Source organism: Haemaphysalis longicornis, unplaced genomic scaffold (genome assembly GCF_048455015.1).
Source record: "Haemaphysalis longicornis isolate Haplotype H1 unplaced genomic scaffold, Haemaphysalis longicornis Haplotype H1 scaffold_4, whole genome shotgun sequence".
NCBI classification, from domain to species: Eukaryota; Metazoa; Arthropoda; class Arachnida; order Ixodida; family Ixodidae; genus Haemaphysalis; species Haemaphysalis longicornis.
Genome location: NW_027526361.1, coordinates 44,003,166 through 44,018,233, shown reverse-complemented (window position 1 = coordinate 44,018,233; position 15,068 = coordinate 44,003,166). Strand labels below are relative to the sequence as shown.

The window sequence follows — 15,068 nt, the reverse complement described above, 5'->3', positions numbered from 1 at the left end:
CGATGCATCTCAATAAGTAATGACCGCCTCCTAAACAGCCGGGCGATGAACTACTACTAACGCGACGTGCCAGAATCAAATTGGGCTTTCACATGCCAAAGCAAGACCTGGTCTACGAGGCACATCTTGTAGGAGAGCTACAGATTAAAATCTATACCCCCCACAATCCTTCAACGTATGCCAAAACATCGATCCTCATGCACTTTATTTTTTGCCTCCGCCAAAAAATAGCCGCTGAGAGTGGGGATCGAACCTGTGACCTCTGCAATCGGCAGACGACGCTGAATCGCAACCAGAATCAAGATCACGGTCATAACCACTCCACTCTTCACTAAAAGATCAGGGAAGTATGAGCACTCTTCTTTGCACCCCTTTGTCACACTAAACACTGCCGCAATCAAAGCTAATGCTACTTAGGGCATGTAACATATATTGCTCACGGTGACGAGAACACATATAGTCGTACAACACGCAGTAAATCTCCACCAGCACCTTGCTCTGAATGTTTGACCTTACAAGAACCAAGTGACGCCGGATGTTCTACTAGGTTGTTGCTTTCACAGAAAAAAACCTTTGGCCGGCATGCTCTAACTTGACACGATACGTCAGCCTCGGTCGAATGAAAGCGATAGAGCCAGTGTGTGCATGAAGACGGGGAAAATAGGTGTACACAGGTGGTTGCTCTCGGAACACAGGATGTGGAAGTGCAGCACCTGAACGGAAGTTGGGGGCTTAATTTAAGCCTCACTTACAGGAACCGCAGAAATCTATCACGCACGTGCTGCTATGCTTGCAGAATAATGGAAACGGGGGTCGACCAAGCTCTCGTGTCAACACGGTACAGGCAAGCAGCTCCAATGCATTTTCCTTCACCAAATGTGGCTTCATAACTTGCTAGCCTTACTACAAACACTCAGGAAGTACTAAATTGTAAAAGTTTAGGTTTGACCAGGCCTCGCTAACTTATAAAAACATTTAAAAACAGGGTGGATGGTATGTTAGTGAGAGGAAATAGCAAGCAGGTAAAATGTGCCACATTCGATTGCTCTTTCATATTCAGCTGGTCTGTTCTGAAACTTTTTTTGTTTTGTTTTTTTAACTGAAGACGTGCAGTGTTTATTGCAGTTGGAGCGTACATTGGAGGGATATGGACACCGGACGATTGCCACGTACGAAAGAATGCAGACGTCAGACAAACGTACACAATATGCTCTAGAATGGTTTCCAGAATAGTAAAGTAATGAATACCAATCACCACCCCGCAACATCCAACATCAAAGTGCATACGCGGCATAAGCAGTGCCGTAGCACCTGTAACTACCACCCACGCGGCTGGGGTTGACATTTTATGTCCCAACTTCCAATGTAGTCAGGGCTCAAAGTTAAATGACGATCAATTATGCGGTCCCAGCAGCTGATCAGTTCGTGCTCTCTTCTGCACGCGAACGTAACGGTACCCTCGCATTTCCTGGTTACGTAGTGGATCATTCACGGCAGCTCCTAGCAGCGTCCCGCTAGCCCAGTTCCCCACAGTTTCTCACTTCAGCAAGGGCGCAATTCTCGCTCCCCGCGGGAAAAGAAAAAAAAAGAAGAAAAAAAGCCGCACACGTGACCCTTCCACCTCGATAGGAGCGAAGTAGGGCGATTAATCAGGAGCTGTTGCTGACGTAAACACAGTAACACGGCATTTAACGACGACAACCGCGGGCTATATTGACAAATGACAAGCCAAGAAAGCGCGATTCCAAAAGTGCACGAAAACGGTCAGCTCCTTCGACGGATCGCTTGTCCGCAAGAGCAGCGATAAGGCCGACCTTCACTAATTGTGCTGTAGGGAACATTACGACCTAGCGCTGCACGAACCAGACCTTCAACTCGAATAAAAAACGCCGTTCCTATGACAGTGGTAGAGAACAACTTGAAACGCTGTATAAAACGGTTACAGCTTACCCATAGCGATACCACAGCAGCACAGCACAAGTAAACAAACAGTCCAGTGATCGTTAATCCGGAGGGTTCCGCATGCCGCACGTTGATTCCGCCGCTCCATCTTCCGTCCGTACAGCTACCTTAACCAGCACTCATCTAAAACCAAAGTATGTACACGGTCGTCGATGCGGTGACGCGAATGGAGAGCGCAGGACAGCCAAAATATCGCTCCACGGAGCGAGTCCTCACTTGGGCTTCAATCGTCGCCTCATTATTTCTACCGAAACCACATATCTCCGGATAGATTACGTCCATTCAGAATCTGCAGACACTTGTAGGCTAGCCGCAGACCTTGTCAACTTCATGACATATCCGTTTAGACCACGCGGTATCTCTCCAGTATACTTAGGCCAACACAGTCACACGCAGTAACAAAATACACCGTCCCAATATGGCGGACGTTTTTGCGCCTCCGGAACAAGTACCCGGATGAAGCGCATTTTTATATATTTTTTTCGTACTTTTTATCTGAACGATACATTCGGGCTCATTCCGTCCGCACGTGCAAAGGGATCAAGCAGCGTAAACGACGAAATCCGACCTGATTCTTGTCAAACCGTTTGCCAGCATTTTGGTGGACAAAAAATAACAAGCAAGAGGGCTCCTGACGTTTCCGGTGTGCGATGTTTATTTTAGCAGCAAGCTCGGTGGGGGGTAACAGACAGACACACGGGCGGACAACCCTTCTAGTACTTTCTTTTGTTTATTTTTCTCGCGTTTCTATAATATATTTCGAAAATGTTAGAACAAATGCTGCCGCTTCTGCTGTTTGCGTCGGTGACGGCGTATCGGATGCCGCCGCAAGCAATATGTCGCGTAACTGCCATCTCCCTCAAAGTGGGCACCGTATTTGGGAAACAAAAGATTATTTTCTTCACTCGCAACCCATTTTCAGCAATCTAATACTACTGACGAACTGGTCATTTACAAAACATATTACGGGTCCGATCCGTTCGCAACGTGCACACGGCCAACACGGCTTTGTTTTTTATCCGCCAATTCCCTCCTCGTCGTCTCTCCTCCAATCTCACTCGCTCGCTCTACCCGCGCCCACTAGTTTACGCTGTTCTTTTTACCACTTGCACCCCTAAACTAGCAATACTAAGTGTAGATATTCTAACTACTCCCTTCAGCAGAAAAAAAATAAACATTTCTTAACCAAAGAAATGATTAAGTTGCTAAAAAATTGAATTTTTTTGCTCCATTTTTGTAAAATGGGGGTGACGACGCTTGCTGGAAGCTGCGTTTCTGGGAAGCACAAAGGAAAAACGAAATCAGAGTAAAAACATTTCGCCGCCTGCCATTGGAGGAACTTGACATCATTTTTCTGAACGTTTGCCATTGGTTTAGAAGCATGATGTCAGGTCTAAGAATACGCGGCCGCGCATAAAAGCGAAAGCATGGGCGCCGCGCGTCATTTTGCCGCTACTGCTCGTCTTGTGTGTGTCGCTCAGCGGTCCGCCGTGCCGCAACAAGTGCGCCAAAGTAAGCCGGGGTTTAATCGTGTCGTAATGTTGGGCTTGTCATCGCGGATTGTTTTCATTTGATGTCATACGGTTGTGCAACAGGATAATATTGACAGTTTGTGCCTGCATTTTCGTAGGTGACAGCCTCGCGCGCTTGCTGGACAAATCCAACGGTACTACCTCCGGACTTCACGATTTCTGCAGCGGTGGAACCCTTGGTTTCTGGTAAGCGAAATTTAATGCGCCTTTGCCGGTGAATCGCAATTACAATTCTATTACCATTTTTGTCCTTCTGAGTAAACTCGCACAAGCCGGCAGAAATCTGCTTACCTACTTTAGTTTTTCTTTTTTTTTTTTTGTGAGGTTGTCTCAACATTTCTGAACAGAATGCCATGGTAGCAGCCTATCTAACCTGTTCACCCGTTCTTTTTTCAGATACACCCGAAACTACAATGATCAGTACGTGGTCAGTGAATATGGCAAAGAACCACCATTGCATCAGCGTAGTCTACAGGGATACCACACAGGCGGACTACGACGTCTCGGGCGAAACCTACAACCACCCATCACCTCGCCATACCAGCACGAGCAGCAGTCATCTCGACACAGGTGAGCTCAACTTCGATCAAACTGTGTAGCTTTGCTTGGCCGTCTTGCCTAATTCATTGCAGCAGGTTTATAAACTTTTTAAAATATCTGCTCGCGTGCCTAAATAACGTAGCATGCCAACACATTTTTTTAAATTGTAATTGAAGCATGGCGACTTCTCTTGCCTGGAATATTAAGCCAGTGGTGCCATCTGAGAACGTTCTTCAGGCATGGTGTTTATAACTGGAACCCATGCCGAGTGTGTCGTTCTTCGTTTAGTTCAAAATCATGCCAGCGCTACCGTTTTAATTAGTAAAAGGGCCCAGCCCAGGAACTCACCATTGTGCCTTTTCCCCCTGTGCAGGTGATTCCTCATTTTTCCTCGATGACCTAAGAAAGCCGTCCCTGGGCAGCAGCGACCTCAAGGAGTCTGCTCTGCCCAGTTTGCAGCAGCTCGATGACGTGTTTCTTTTCGATCTCCCTAACCTGGGGCCCCTGTCGACAGACCTGCCGTCTCCGACCCGGCTGTACGGTGGTCTCACCACGGACAAAGTGCTCACGCCTCTTGACAAGGCCAACCAGGCGGCCGAAGCCAGGCTTGCCCACGAGTTCTCCGCAGCCACCATGGACATGTGGGAGCAGAACGAGACCTTCCAGGACCTCTCTGAACTGATACAGGAGGTAAGAGCTCGCCGCCCGACACTTCAGCCCTGTTCAACCACGGGAGGGGGCTTTGCTGGATGTCTTGAAGGGGTAAAATTCTGGCAGGTTATTGCAGGGCAGGGTGTGAAGGTTAGAGCTGGCACTCACTTGGGACTTTTTCACGTGTGCAGGGAAAGACCGCAGCCACAGTGCCGTCACCCAGCCAGCCAAACTACCTGGTGCCTTTGGAGCCCAGCCACCGGGTTCCCAGCAGCAGCAGCAGCGGGGTGATAACGTCTACTGCCGCCACCACAAGCAGCAGGGCCTGCCCGGCAAGTGAGGCAACCTGGCAGCCACCACCACCACCCCCACCCTCGCTGTCGACCTCGGCAGCAGGCCCCTCGGTTCCCATCAAACGTGCGCTCAGCCCCATCGGCGAGGCTGGGCCGTCGCATGCCAATGACGGCAGCTTGCCCAAGATGCCCAAGTTTGAGGAGCCCGAGGAGCGATACTCTGAGATGAGGAGCAAGAACAACATGGCATCCAGACGCTCACGGATGACCCGGAAAGAGAAGGAGTTGGAAATGGAGAAGAAGGCAGCTGAGCTGGAACAGGACAATGAACTCCTCAGGATCAAGGTCAAGAGCCTGGAGGAACTGACGGAAAAGCTCAAGAGGCACCTAATCAACTCCATTGTCAAGAAGTGAGTGCTGGACATTCACCGATCGACCTCTTTCTCACTCTCTCCATACGTGCCAGTCATTTGGGATGAACCGGCGGTGCTCTATGCATCTCTCCATTGGCTGTGGACAGCATCATCTTTCTGGTGCAGCCATAAAACTCGTGCCTTCCTGTACTATTTGTCTCATTGATCGCTATCAGTGGAGCATGGCAGGAAAGCTGGGGGCTGTTATTGGGGACTATGCAAGAGATTTTTCTAAGGAGGCTGGTCTTTTTCAAACAGCGGAAGCTATGCAAGGGTGTTCCACCATGTGCACATGCATGTGCATGCAAGGTATTTCCAGACCATTGGTGAAAAGCTTCAGGCTAGAACTTCCCTTTTGCATCCGTGGAAATGCTCGGTCCTTGCTGTTTAAACTGCCATTAAAGAAAAAAAAGGCCATTTTAAAAAGTGGCTGTTCAAACATGGGTGCCTTAGAGTGTTGCTTCCACAGTATTTGAGACAAGTTAAAGTTGCAGCTCCCTGCATCGTTGGTTTGTTGCGAGTGAACAAATGTACTGTACATATCATCATTGCCAAAGTTTTCGTGTGTGTGACTGTGCGTGACGCAGGCTGCTGGACAGCTGTGCGCGACTGAGTGCCCGGACATTTTTTGAGGTGCAATTTTTGCCGATGTGCAATGTGTTGAGGCACATTTGTACATAGCTGTAAAATAAAAAAATGAGACTGTGGACATGGTTGAGGCGTCCTCTTCAATATGCATGTACTTCTTATTTAATTAATAACCAGGTTGGTTGCTCATATTGTAAAGACCAAACCTTGTGGCACCTTTCGCCCTATGCATGTCACTTGTACATATTGTCGTTCTCTTGGACAGACAGCCCTTTACATCATATGATCTTTTTCAGCACATAACTGTTCTGATGCATAAAAGACTAGCAAGAAGGCATTCGGAGTTCTGTCTTGCATGGCTGAAATTAACTGAGCTGTATGGCTGAAGAAAAATTTGGAATTTAAATTTGCATGCAGCAACTGTTTGGCTCTTCAAGTGCTCAATCTCGAAACTTTCACAACTACATTTTGGTTTGAGAAGAAAGTTTGAGGGGACCAAATTATCTTTCATTTGTAGCATGAAATTAACGAGAAACTTGTGCGCCCTTTTGCTTTGCGCGGTTTCTCTTTGGTACATGCGTTCTCTAATCTAGCAGAAAACTTCGTGAATTAATTGGGAGCTGCAGATGTTAATTTTGTTTCCCTCAATTTTCAGCCATGCAGCAGAATCCATTCCGCCCCCATTTTCTGGTTATTTTTGAAGCAAAAGAAAGCGAAACTTTTTTTTTTCTCGGCAACGATTTGTATGTTTTGCGGAAAACCGTGGGACCTCTAAACACCTTGCTGCGGCCGCCTCTTTAGGCTAAGCACGTGTCATAGCATTATTGTCGGTCAACATTGACACGCGGAAGTTTTCGCAGTCCTCAAGGTTCCGGTGAACCCTCGGCTTCGACTGCAATGTTTTCCTTCTGGCGAGCCAAATATTCTGCTATTGTTATTTTTTGTTTTTACTTCTATGAGGGGACAAAAGGCAAACCCCGCTCCTCAAAAAATAACCTTTCGAATGAGGGTCACCTCAAGGCTCAATATATATACGGGCAGAATGTTGGGAGAACACTCCTGAACGCGAGGTTTTCTCGTCGATGGCTGCATTATTCATTCCAAATAGAGAATATCTGCCTCAAAAACCCGCAAACTTTGGTGACCACCATTAGTCAATTGCCCGATCTGCGAAAATAGAAATGGTGCTCCGATATTAAACAATTCCTTAGGGGGGTTCGGACTCTGAAAACAAAAACGGGTGAACGACAACAAATAGCAGGCAACAGCTTGGGATCCTAACATCTGATTTAAAAAGACTCTGAACGAAAGATTGACGACGAAGAGGAGATTTATCGCTAGATACACAGGATACACTGGTAAGTTGATGTTTGTGTAACGCTTTGTTCTAAATAAGAGGATAACTTTGACAGATAAATAAACGAACTATAAACGGCTCGATGAAGCAGCGACGAACGTCCATAGACAGAAAATCGTTCGATGAAGCGGGTTCCTTAAAACGGCTTCAACAAAACGGTGTTCGATAAAACGGCGTTCTATAAAGTGCCTGGACCCCCATGACACAGCTATCAACGGCGCCGGCGGGTTCTTGCGAAACAGCAGCGGCGTCCGCAAATTTCCCCATGCTGGAAAGCGCACGCACGTGCGCCGAACCGGCTAAACCCTCCTCCTATTTTACGCTCGACGCAAAAAAAAAAAAATGGTTCAAGGTCCTGCGCGCTGTGCAGTATAACATCCGCGGGTTGTTCTCCCACGCAAGGGTCGCATGCTGAGTCCACAGAAAATTCAGTGTACACCTCAGTCCGTACTTTGCCCGTGCTGTTATTTCCTTTGTGCATCGAACGTTCTGCTTACGTGCACTTAGCGCTTCTGGCGGTACAAACCGTCGCGCATAATGTCAGTGTGCACTGGGAAGTTGTTTTATCTGACCGAAAGCGACGGATGGTATTCGACGAAAGAACAAAAGAAACAAGTATAGCGACAAAAAAAAAAGTAATCCGCCATTGACCAAGGAAAACAAAAGCTGGAGGTGCTAACTTATTGCCCGTCGCCGAGTCCGGCTTGTGTACTACATTGCGGACAGTTGGCCAGCGTCGTCGGGGAAAACCAGCGGATGTCAGCAGCCCCGACAGACGATGTTTTTCCGCAACGTTCGTCTGGCGCAGATATCTCGGCTCCCCTGCTGTACTCCTGACGAGTTTTGTTGCGGCGCGGTTTCGAGCTTGGAGTCTCGCCTCCAATGCGCGGGAATTCAAATCCAATTTCGATCCTCACCTGAAGGCCCAGAAAAAAGAAAAAAAATGAAGAAAACCGTTAGCCGGCACTGCTCAGGAATTTGGTTCCATTTCTTGGCGCCAAACTCCTCTGTGAAGATCGATTTTCGTGATACGAATGGTGAGGAAAGACCGCGGTGGGGCAACAGAGTATATGACGTGAGGAGGTATCATATCCCTTGTGGCACTGGGACAGCGTGACATCCGACCAAAAGGGGTGGAATCATAATGACAATGCGTCTTTCGAGGGCTTGTTTGCACAGTGCTACATTCTTTCAGACGAGTTCTCACAGTTCTGTCCACTTCACAAGCAGGAAGTTATTCGCGGAATTGGCTCTGCGGTCGGGTATTTCCCGCAGTTTATCGCAAAGGCGACCCCGTGTAGCCGCGTGACTTTATCGATGTTTGCTTCATGACAGCGGTCGTTGCTTTAACACATGCGAGCACATTTTAGCTTCCTTGCTTCCGCCTTTACATTATTTTTAACTGCAGTCACTCCAAGTTTGCTGTTTGTAGCGCGTCGAGAAGCTTGCTGCAGGTTGCGCCGCGGCGGGCAACTTTGAATTAATTTCCATGGGGCAACAATTGCCGTGTGCGAGGGCTCTCTCCGTCTACAAAGGTAACGTTCGTATTTTTGCTCCCGTTTTCGCGCGGCCTGGAATCGAATTCTCGACCCCTTAGTCAGAGGAAGAATATCTAATAGGGCAGAGAGAGATGAACCAAGATGCGGCATGCGCTTTTTGTTGTTACTGTTTTCAGGATTAGGGCGCAGGTGTAGCCGCCCCAAAAGATCGAAGAAGTAAGCAAGTCTTTGTGTTATTCTACAAACAGTCAAACACGCCGAGCGCGATTCGTTCCGCTTAAGTTCTGAGAAAAACCAACTCTGCATATCCTTAATCACAACCCTGCCGGTCCCAGCATATATGCACACGTGGTTTGAGAAAAAAAAGAAGCATGTATTCGGGCTGTGGTACGGGCTACGTGAAATTGTGAGTCCTTAAAAAGCAGGTTTCAAAAGATGCGTTCGTCTGCTGTACACGAAAATTAACTGAATAGCAATACCCGCCACGCCCAACTTCATAAAGCTCTACTAGGCCGACACAAGTTTTCTTTCACGTTTAGTGATTATTCCCCGCACGTTTCATCACCGGGACAACGAATTGGCTTCTACCGTTATTTTGAGAGACGTAGCTAAGCTGTTCATCGACGAACAGCTTAGCTAGCTCTGTCCCTCAAAATAAAGGTATACTTCAGTGCTTTCCTTATGCTGCACCCCAACCCATGGTAATTCTACGCCTGATTTCCTTCTCGTGGTTTGGATTGGCAACATGTGGAAGATTTGTAACACTCATCCACCCTTACTATATAGTATTTTGTTGCCTATAACTGGGCTTTCTTTACGACTAAGCTGTATGAGTGCAGCTCCTAAAGCACTCTTTGCGGGTCTTGTCTTATTCAATGAATAAGACAATGACATCTGCAAATATGAGGCGGGTAAAATATTCTCCACTTACTCGTGCCCCTGACTTCTCCCAATCAGGGTTCCTTAATGCCGCTCTGTGCACCTCGAGCGCTTCCTGTAGAGGCTAAGGCCCCTAAAATAGAGGCGTCACTGAAATCCCCCTAGCGGCCGTTTCGAAAGCAGCCGCGGGAGGCTCCGGCCCGCTCCCCTCTGTCGCCGCTGCTTTTGCTGCACGTTCACGACTGAGATTTACAATTTGTATACGTTGGAAATGCATATTTATGTGGATAAGTCCCTCTGTTCGCAAATGTGGTGTATTTACGAGAGTGTAAATGTTTCTGACGCTATCTTAGTGTGGTAAATTTGGTCTGTTAAGCGCCAAGTGTGTGTCACAGGCCGGCGTCGCGAAGACAGCATATGCATGGAGCTGATTGTCGTCCCACTGCTCTGAAATTTACTAACAGTGTCTCCGCGACCAGCGTTTCCTCAGATGGCCATGCTACGGCTATACACTACGATGTAAATCGGTTTTGTGTGCTTAGATAATCTAGCGGAGCAGGCACTCATACCTGACAGCAATACAATTATGCTTGCCAATATCATACCTCAGATTTTGATCACGACCCTGGACTGGCCAAGGTGGCATAAATTTCACGGAAATTCTACGAAAAAAAAGTACGATAGATAATGTAAAGTTATACTCGGGAATCAGCACTACAAAAAATTTAATGCTGGGTCGTCTTGTCGGGAGGTGAGCGCTCGCAGACATTCATATATCCTCCGCGAGAAGCACGGAGACGGGCTTATAGAGTAATCCGCATTCGGTACTAAACACTACTTCGAGACATCACCATATGACACAGGGAGCCTGAAGAATCTATCACGAAGTGAAATCAGAGGGGCTTATCAGATATCACACTCTTCCAACGACACCTTTTATCCCTTGTGAACCGCCTACCCTGTATACTTCAAAAAATGCGTCCGCCTAGTGATCAGCTGTTCGTTGAAGAAGAAAAACAAAGGAAAGTGAACGCGCAGCTTATGTGTGTGATTACTAAAACGCCCATTCCTTGATTTCGCTCCGCATTTGTACACAAAGAGTTAACGAGTTACCGACAGTTCCTAAATACAGTCTGTTCCCTCTGTTTTTAAAAACCTGGCGTGTCGCTTACGTGCATGGTTAACTATTACCTCAGTAAAAAAACTTGTGTACCACAGAGAGTAGGGTCTATAATTATTAAGCTCTTTGGGATCAACCTTCTAGTGAATTTGAATGAATTAGGTTGGCATTTCTTCAGGCTGAGAGTAAAACGAAATCCTGTCAGGCACGGGAGGATATATGTTTGAAAAAAAAAAAAAAGGGACGCCGACCAGTAAAAGACAATTTGTCCTTGACTGCTCCCACCACGGAAGACTTGTTCACAATGATTGCACGTAAATGGGCTGGAATAGTCGTTGCAAAGAGCGTGCGTAGATCGGGATCAGATTTCCGTCGTATACGATTAACCGTGCTAGATGTGGTTTGTGTACGATTAGCCACATCGCTAATCCAAGCGCGAAATATCGTGCGAAGGCAGCATATATTCCTGCTTAATAATTGTAGCATTGGACAATACCCCATTGTTGCTATGTGCTAAAACATTTTGCTAAGCGTCGGAGTACGCATGCACGATTCAGCTGAGTACAGGCACATATGCCTTGTTATCGACCCTCCTAGCGCTTTCGCTGTGATTGATTGATTGATTGATTGATTGATTGATTGATTGATTGATTGATTGATTGATTGATTGATTGATTGATTGATTGATTGATTGATTGGCGCATGCTCCAGCAGCGTCTGTAACAATTCAAGCGCAGCAGCAGCATATATTTACATTCCTTTTTAATAGAGCGTTGTACAATACACTCCTGCGGGTATTGGCTATTGCATTGTGTGGGAATGTACCATTTTGCTAGACTAACAGCAGCAACTATCGCAAATCCTGGCATATGCCTAATGTTTCGGTTTGCGGCTTTGCGCCGCCAAACGGTGCCCGCAGCTTTACAATGTGTGCTTCTCAGATTGATCTGACTGACGACGTTGAACCTTTCGGCGGGCCGGTAGGCCTAACGCTGTGTTAGACTTAACGTGAGGTAATTCTTCAAGAAGAAAAAGAATAATAATCTTTATTTTATCAAGGAACAGGTTACAGGTGTGGGCTAGGTCAAGCCAAAAAAAGTTTGTGGAGCAGTGCCCGGCGGTTGGCCACACATCATGGACCTGGCGATGCACAAAAATGTAGTTTATAAAGGAAAAAAATAAAAACAAATGAAGAAGATGATGATGATGATTGGGTTTTTATGGCGCAAGGCCGAATACAAATGAATAAATCAAGAACAATGAACACAAATATGAATAGCAAGAACCACCAGAAAATACACAAAAGCATATTATGTCAACCACGTCAATCAAAAACAGTGGCTTAAATGCACGGTTGCTGAGCGAAGACAGTTCGGAAGGACAAGAATTAATCCTTTGGTGGACTTGAATGAATTTGGTGGACACAAGGGAACAAATGCTATCCTGTTGAAAACGTTCTAGGTTAGCTGCTTATCACTTCTTGATTAAAACAAAACAAATACAAAAGGTAAAACGTTTTTGTTTACTGAGAAAAAAGTGGGACCCGTATGTTCCACGGTCCAGTTGAGTGACTTTGACCAAATGGGACCCATTTGTCCCGCTGTCTACTTGGCGCAGATGCCTCTTCTGGTGAAATGGGGTGAATAAACTCACACACATTGGACTATTGCATACCTACAGTGTGTAGTTATAACGTGCACTTATTTTTCGCTGGTTGAGCATAAGCGGCACCACCATGAGGTGAAGCTCTGATGATGGGCGCAGGCATGCTGTAGACGTATCCCAATGAAGTTCTTCCACTGAAGGTGCTACTTCAGCCGGGAGATATTTCTTAATATCGGTGCCATACGAACATCCCCTGCTCTGTCGCGAAGAGAATCGCACTGCTTTTCGTAAAATGAATTTCGTTTACGTATACACGCTCAGACATCACAAAATATAGCTATTGGTTGTTTGTAAGTACAGTGAAACCTCGATATATCGAACAGCGCGGTGCCCGCGAAATAGTTCGATATAACCAGAATTCGATATATAAAATCACGTAAAAAACGCGTCATAAACTTGTACAAATCAATAAATTAACGAATTGTGCAGTAAATACTCGCTTAGTGCTTCAAAGTATTTATTCTTTTGGCCCAAAGTACTGCAGCAAGGTAGCCTGGCGTGTTATACACGACTTCCTCAACGTAGTCCAAACGTTTCACAAGCGACAGGCCGGTGTCTTCTATAGCGCTGCAGTAGCGGTGCGGTAGGGCCAAAACCGCTGAAGCCTCCGTCGAAGTTAGGAGAGGGGCACTATCAGCGCTTGCGGGTACAACCTCGAGCGTCTTCGCTTCTGCGCTCAGTAGTAACCTCCGCTATGATCTCCACATCCGTCAACACCGTCGTCGTTCCGGTGCTGTCGTCACCGCCAACAAAGTCATCAATGCGCATGCTTCGTGGCTCAGCACCAACAAAGCGCTCCAGCTGGCCCCAGATTTCTTCGAGCTCGCATTCTTCTTTTGCACCGTTCAATACTGCTGCGGTGCAACCGATGCGCAGCAGTCGGGAACGCCCATCGCGCCCCCGCTATCCTCGAGGGTACTGCGGGATAGCTCGCCGCCTGTCAACAGAGTGCGAGCGGTCTGGGCAGTATGGGGTGGCGGAGTTCGATTTACCCATTTTAAGCCCGTCTCAGTTCGAAATAAAAAATTAAAAATGCATGTGATTTTCCGCGTGATATACAAAGTGTTCGATATAGGCAATAATTCGATATACCCGTGTTCGATATATCGAGGTTTGACTTAGTTACTGTAGTGCAAGGAAGACAAGGTTTGCTCACCAGAAATTTTTTTCTTGATTGGTAGTTGCTCACAAATACGCAAAAAATTTGGAAATGGTCATGAGAAACTAAAGGATTCTGCTTGTCTTTTAGCGTACTTACATTCAGCGGCGATATCACGAAAGTTCACGTGGAATGCTCTGCTATATACGCTCGGTGGACGCATATGTCCCGCTGTCCAACAAAGGGCTAGGAATGGAAGTGACATAAAAAGTGCGCAACCGCTCACCATACGTTCACCATGACAAAACGGTCACGTGAGCGAAGGTCACGTTAAGGCGTGTACAATGTGCATTGATGGTGCGTACAAATATATTTCAATACCACTGTCTGTCTGAATGACACAGAAAAATCAGACATGTGTAACAACTCGAAGACATCTACGTAGACTCGTGCGATAAACCATATATAACAGACGTAAGAATCGATTTCAATCGGCTGTTGACCTTGCGTTTCTAGAAGGCCGTACAGAAATAAAAACTGCGAATACCATACCGCACCGCACTGTAAGCAGGCGCACGGGTGATTTGTTTACGTCTGTTTAACGGGCATAAGGCTTTAATGGAAAACTTAAGACAAGAAATCTTTCGAGTTCGTTACATACGTGAGCTGAATGGCTATTCGAAGACATATCGAAATCAAATATTAAACCTAAACATTTGACAGCAGACACAAGTGCAACAGTAGTGTACGTGCACACTGGACGCACTCATGAGTATGCAAATAACTTGGAACGTGGCGAACAATAAGTTTAGCTGGATTATGGAAGCGGACAATAGCTGCGACTTTTTGCTGTTGTGTTAGTTAAATTATCGCTGTACCACCGGATTACTTCCATACAGTCATGCCGTGAGGATTCCATTCATCATCATCAGCAGCAGCAGCAGCAGCAGCAGCAGCAGCCTACTCAGGTCCACTGCAGGACAAAGGCCTCTACCAATGACCTCCAACTACTCCTACATGCACTACGCTGCTCGAGTCCACAATGTACCCCCGAATTCCGTTATATCACCTCTTCATCGGATTAATGGCCCTCCCCTTCTGGAATCCACTCTGTTACTCTAATCGTCCACCGGTTGTCGGTTCGTCCCACTACATGGCCAGCCCAAGCCCATTTCTTTTTCTTCATTTGAACAATGATAATTTCTACTCAGTTTGTTCTCTGATCCAGGCAGCTCGTTTCGTGTCCCTGAGTGTTATTCCCAACATTATTCGTTCCATGACCCGTTGAGCTGGCCTAAGTTTGCTTTCTAGTTGCTTAGTAAGGCGCCAAGTTTCAGCTCCGCATGTCATCACCGGCAGTATGCACTGATTGTAGATTTTTCTTTTGAGTGACAGAGGTAGCTTTATCATCATCTTTATCAGCCTATCTACGCCCATAGAGTGTCATACTAATATATATATATACAGATA

General features: G+C 46.6%; 2 protein-coding genes across 3 annotated transcripts in view; one reads left to right on the top strand and one right to left on the bottom strand.

Annotated features, from left to right (window-relative positions):
• Put (activin A receptor type 2 punt) overlaps positions 1-2,954 on the bottom strand; it is a 50,179-nt gene extending 47,225 nt beyond the window's left edge. The window contains exon 1 of the mRNA XM_077706586.1: positions 1,951-2,954. Coding sequence (XP_077562712.1) covers positions 1,951-2,050 — 100 coding nt within the window. The 5' untranslated portion in view covers positions 2,051-2,954. The remainder of the gene's footprint in view (positions 1-1,950) is intronic.
• A 378-nt stretch (positions 2,955-3,332) lies between these two features.
• Positions 3,333-6,100, top strand: LOC144178608 (uncharacterized). 2 transcript variants are annotated; one of them, XM_077706585.1, is made up of 5 exons: positions 3,333-3,474; positions 3,593-3,680; positions 3,891-4,064; positions 4,549-4,724; positions 4,877-6,100. In XM_077706585.1, the coding sequence occupies exons 3-5, from the start codon at positions 3,908-3,910 to the stop codon at positions 5,390-5,392; spliced, it is 849 nt and encodes a 282-aa protein (XP_077562711.1). In that variant the 5' UTR covers positions 3,333-3,474; positions 3,593-3,680; positions 3,891-3,907; the 3' UTR covers positions 5,393-6,100. The 2 variants fall into 2 exon arrangements, with proteins under 2 accessions (XP_077562711.1, XP_077562710.1); XM_077706584.1 differs by having other exon boundaries at positions 3,334-3,474; positions 4,408-4,724.
• The last annotated feature ends 8,968 nt before the right edge of the window (positions 6,101-15,068 follow it).

What these genes read in the sequence shown, in the direction of transcription:
- LOC144178608 (XM_077706584.1), top strand. Translation starts at nt 3,908, where the DNA reads ATGATCAGTACGTGGTCAGTGAATATGGCAAAGAACCACCATTGCATC. An exon ending in CAGCAGTCATCTCGACACAG is followed by an intron (nt 4,065 to 4,407) that starts GTGAGCTCAACT and finishes CCCCCTGTGCAG; the next exon opens with GTGATTCCTCATTTTTCCTC. An exon ending in TCTCTGAACTGATACAGGAG is followed by an intron (nt 4,725 to 4,876) that starts GTAAGAGCTCGC and finishes TCACGTGTGCAG; the next exon opens with GGAAAGACCGCAGCCACAGT.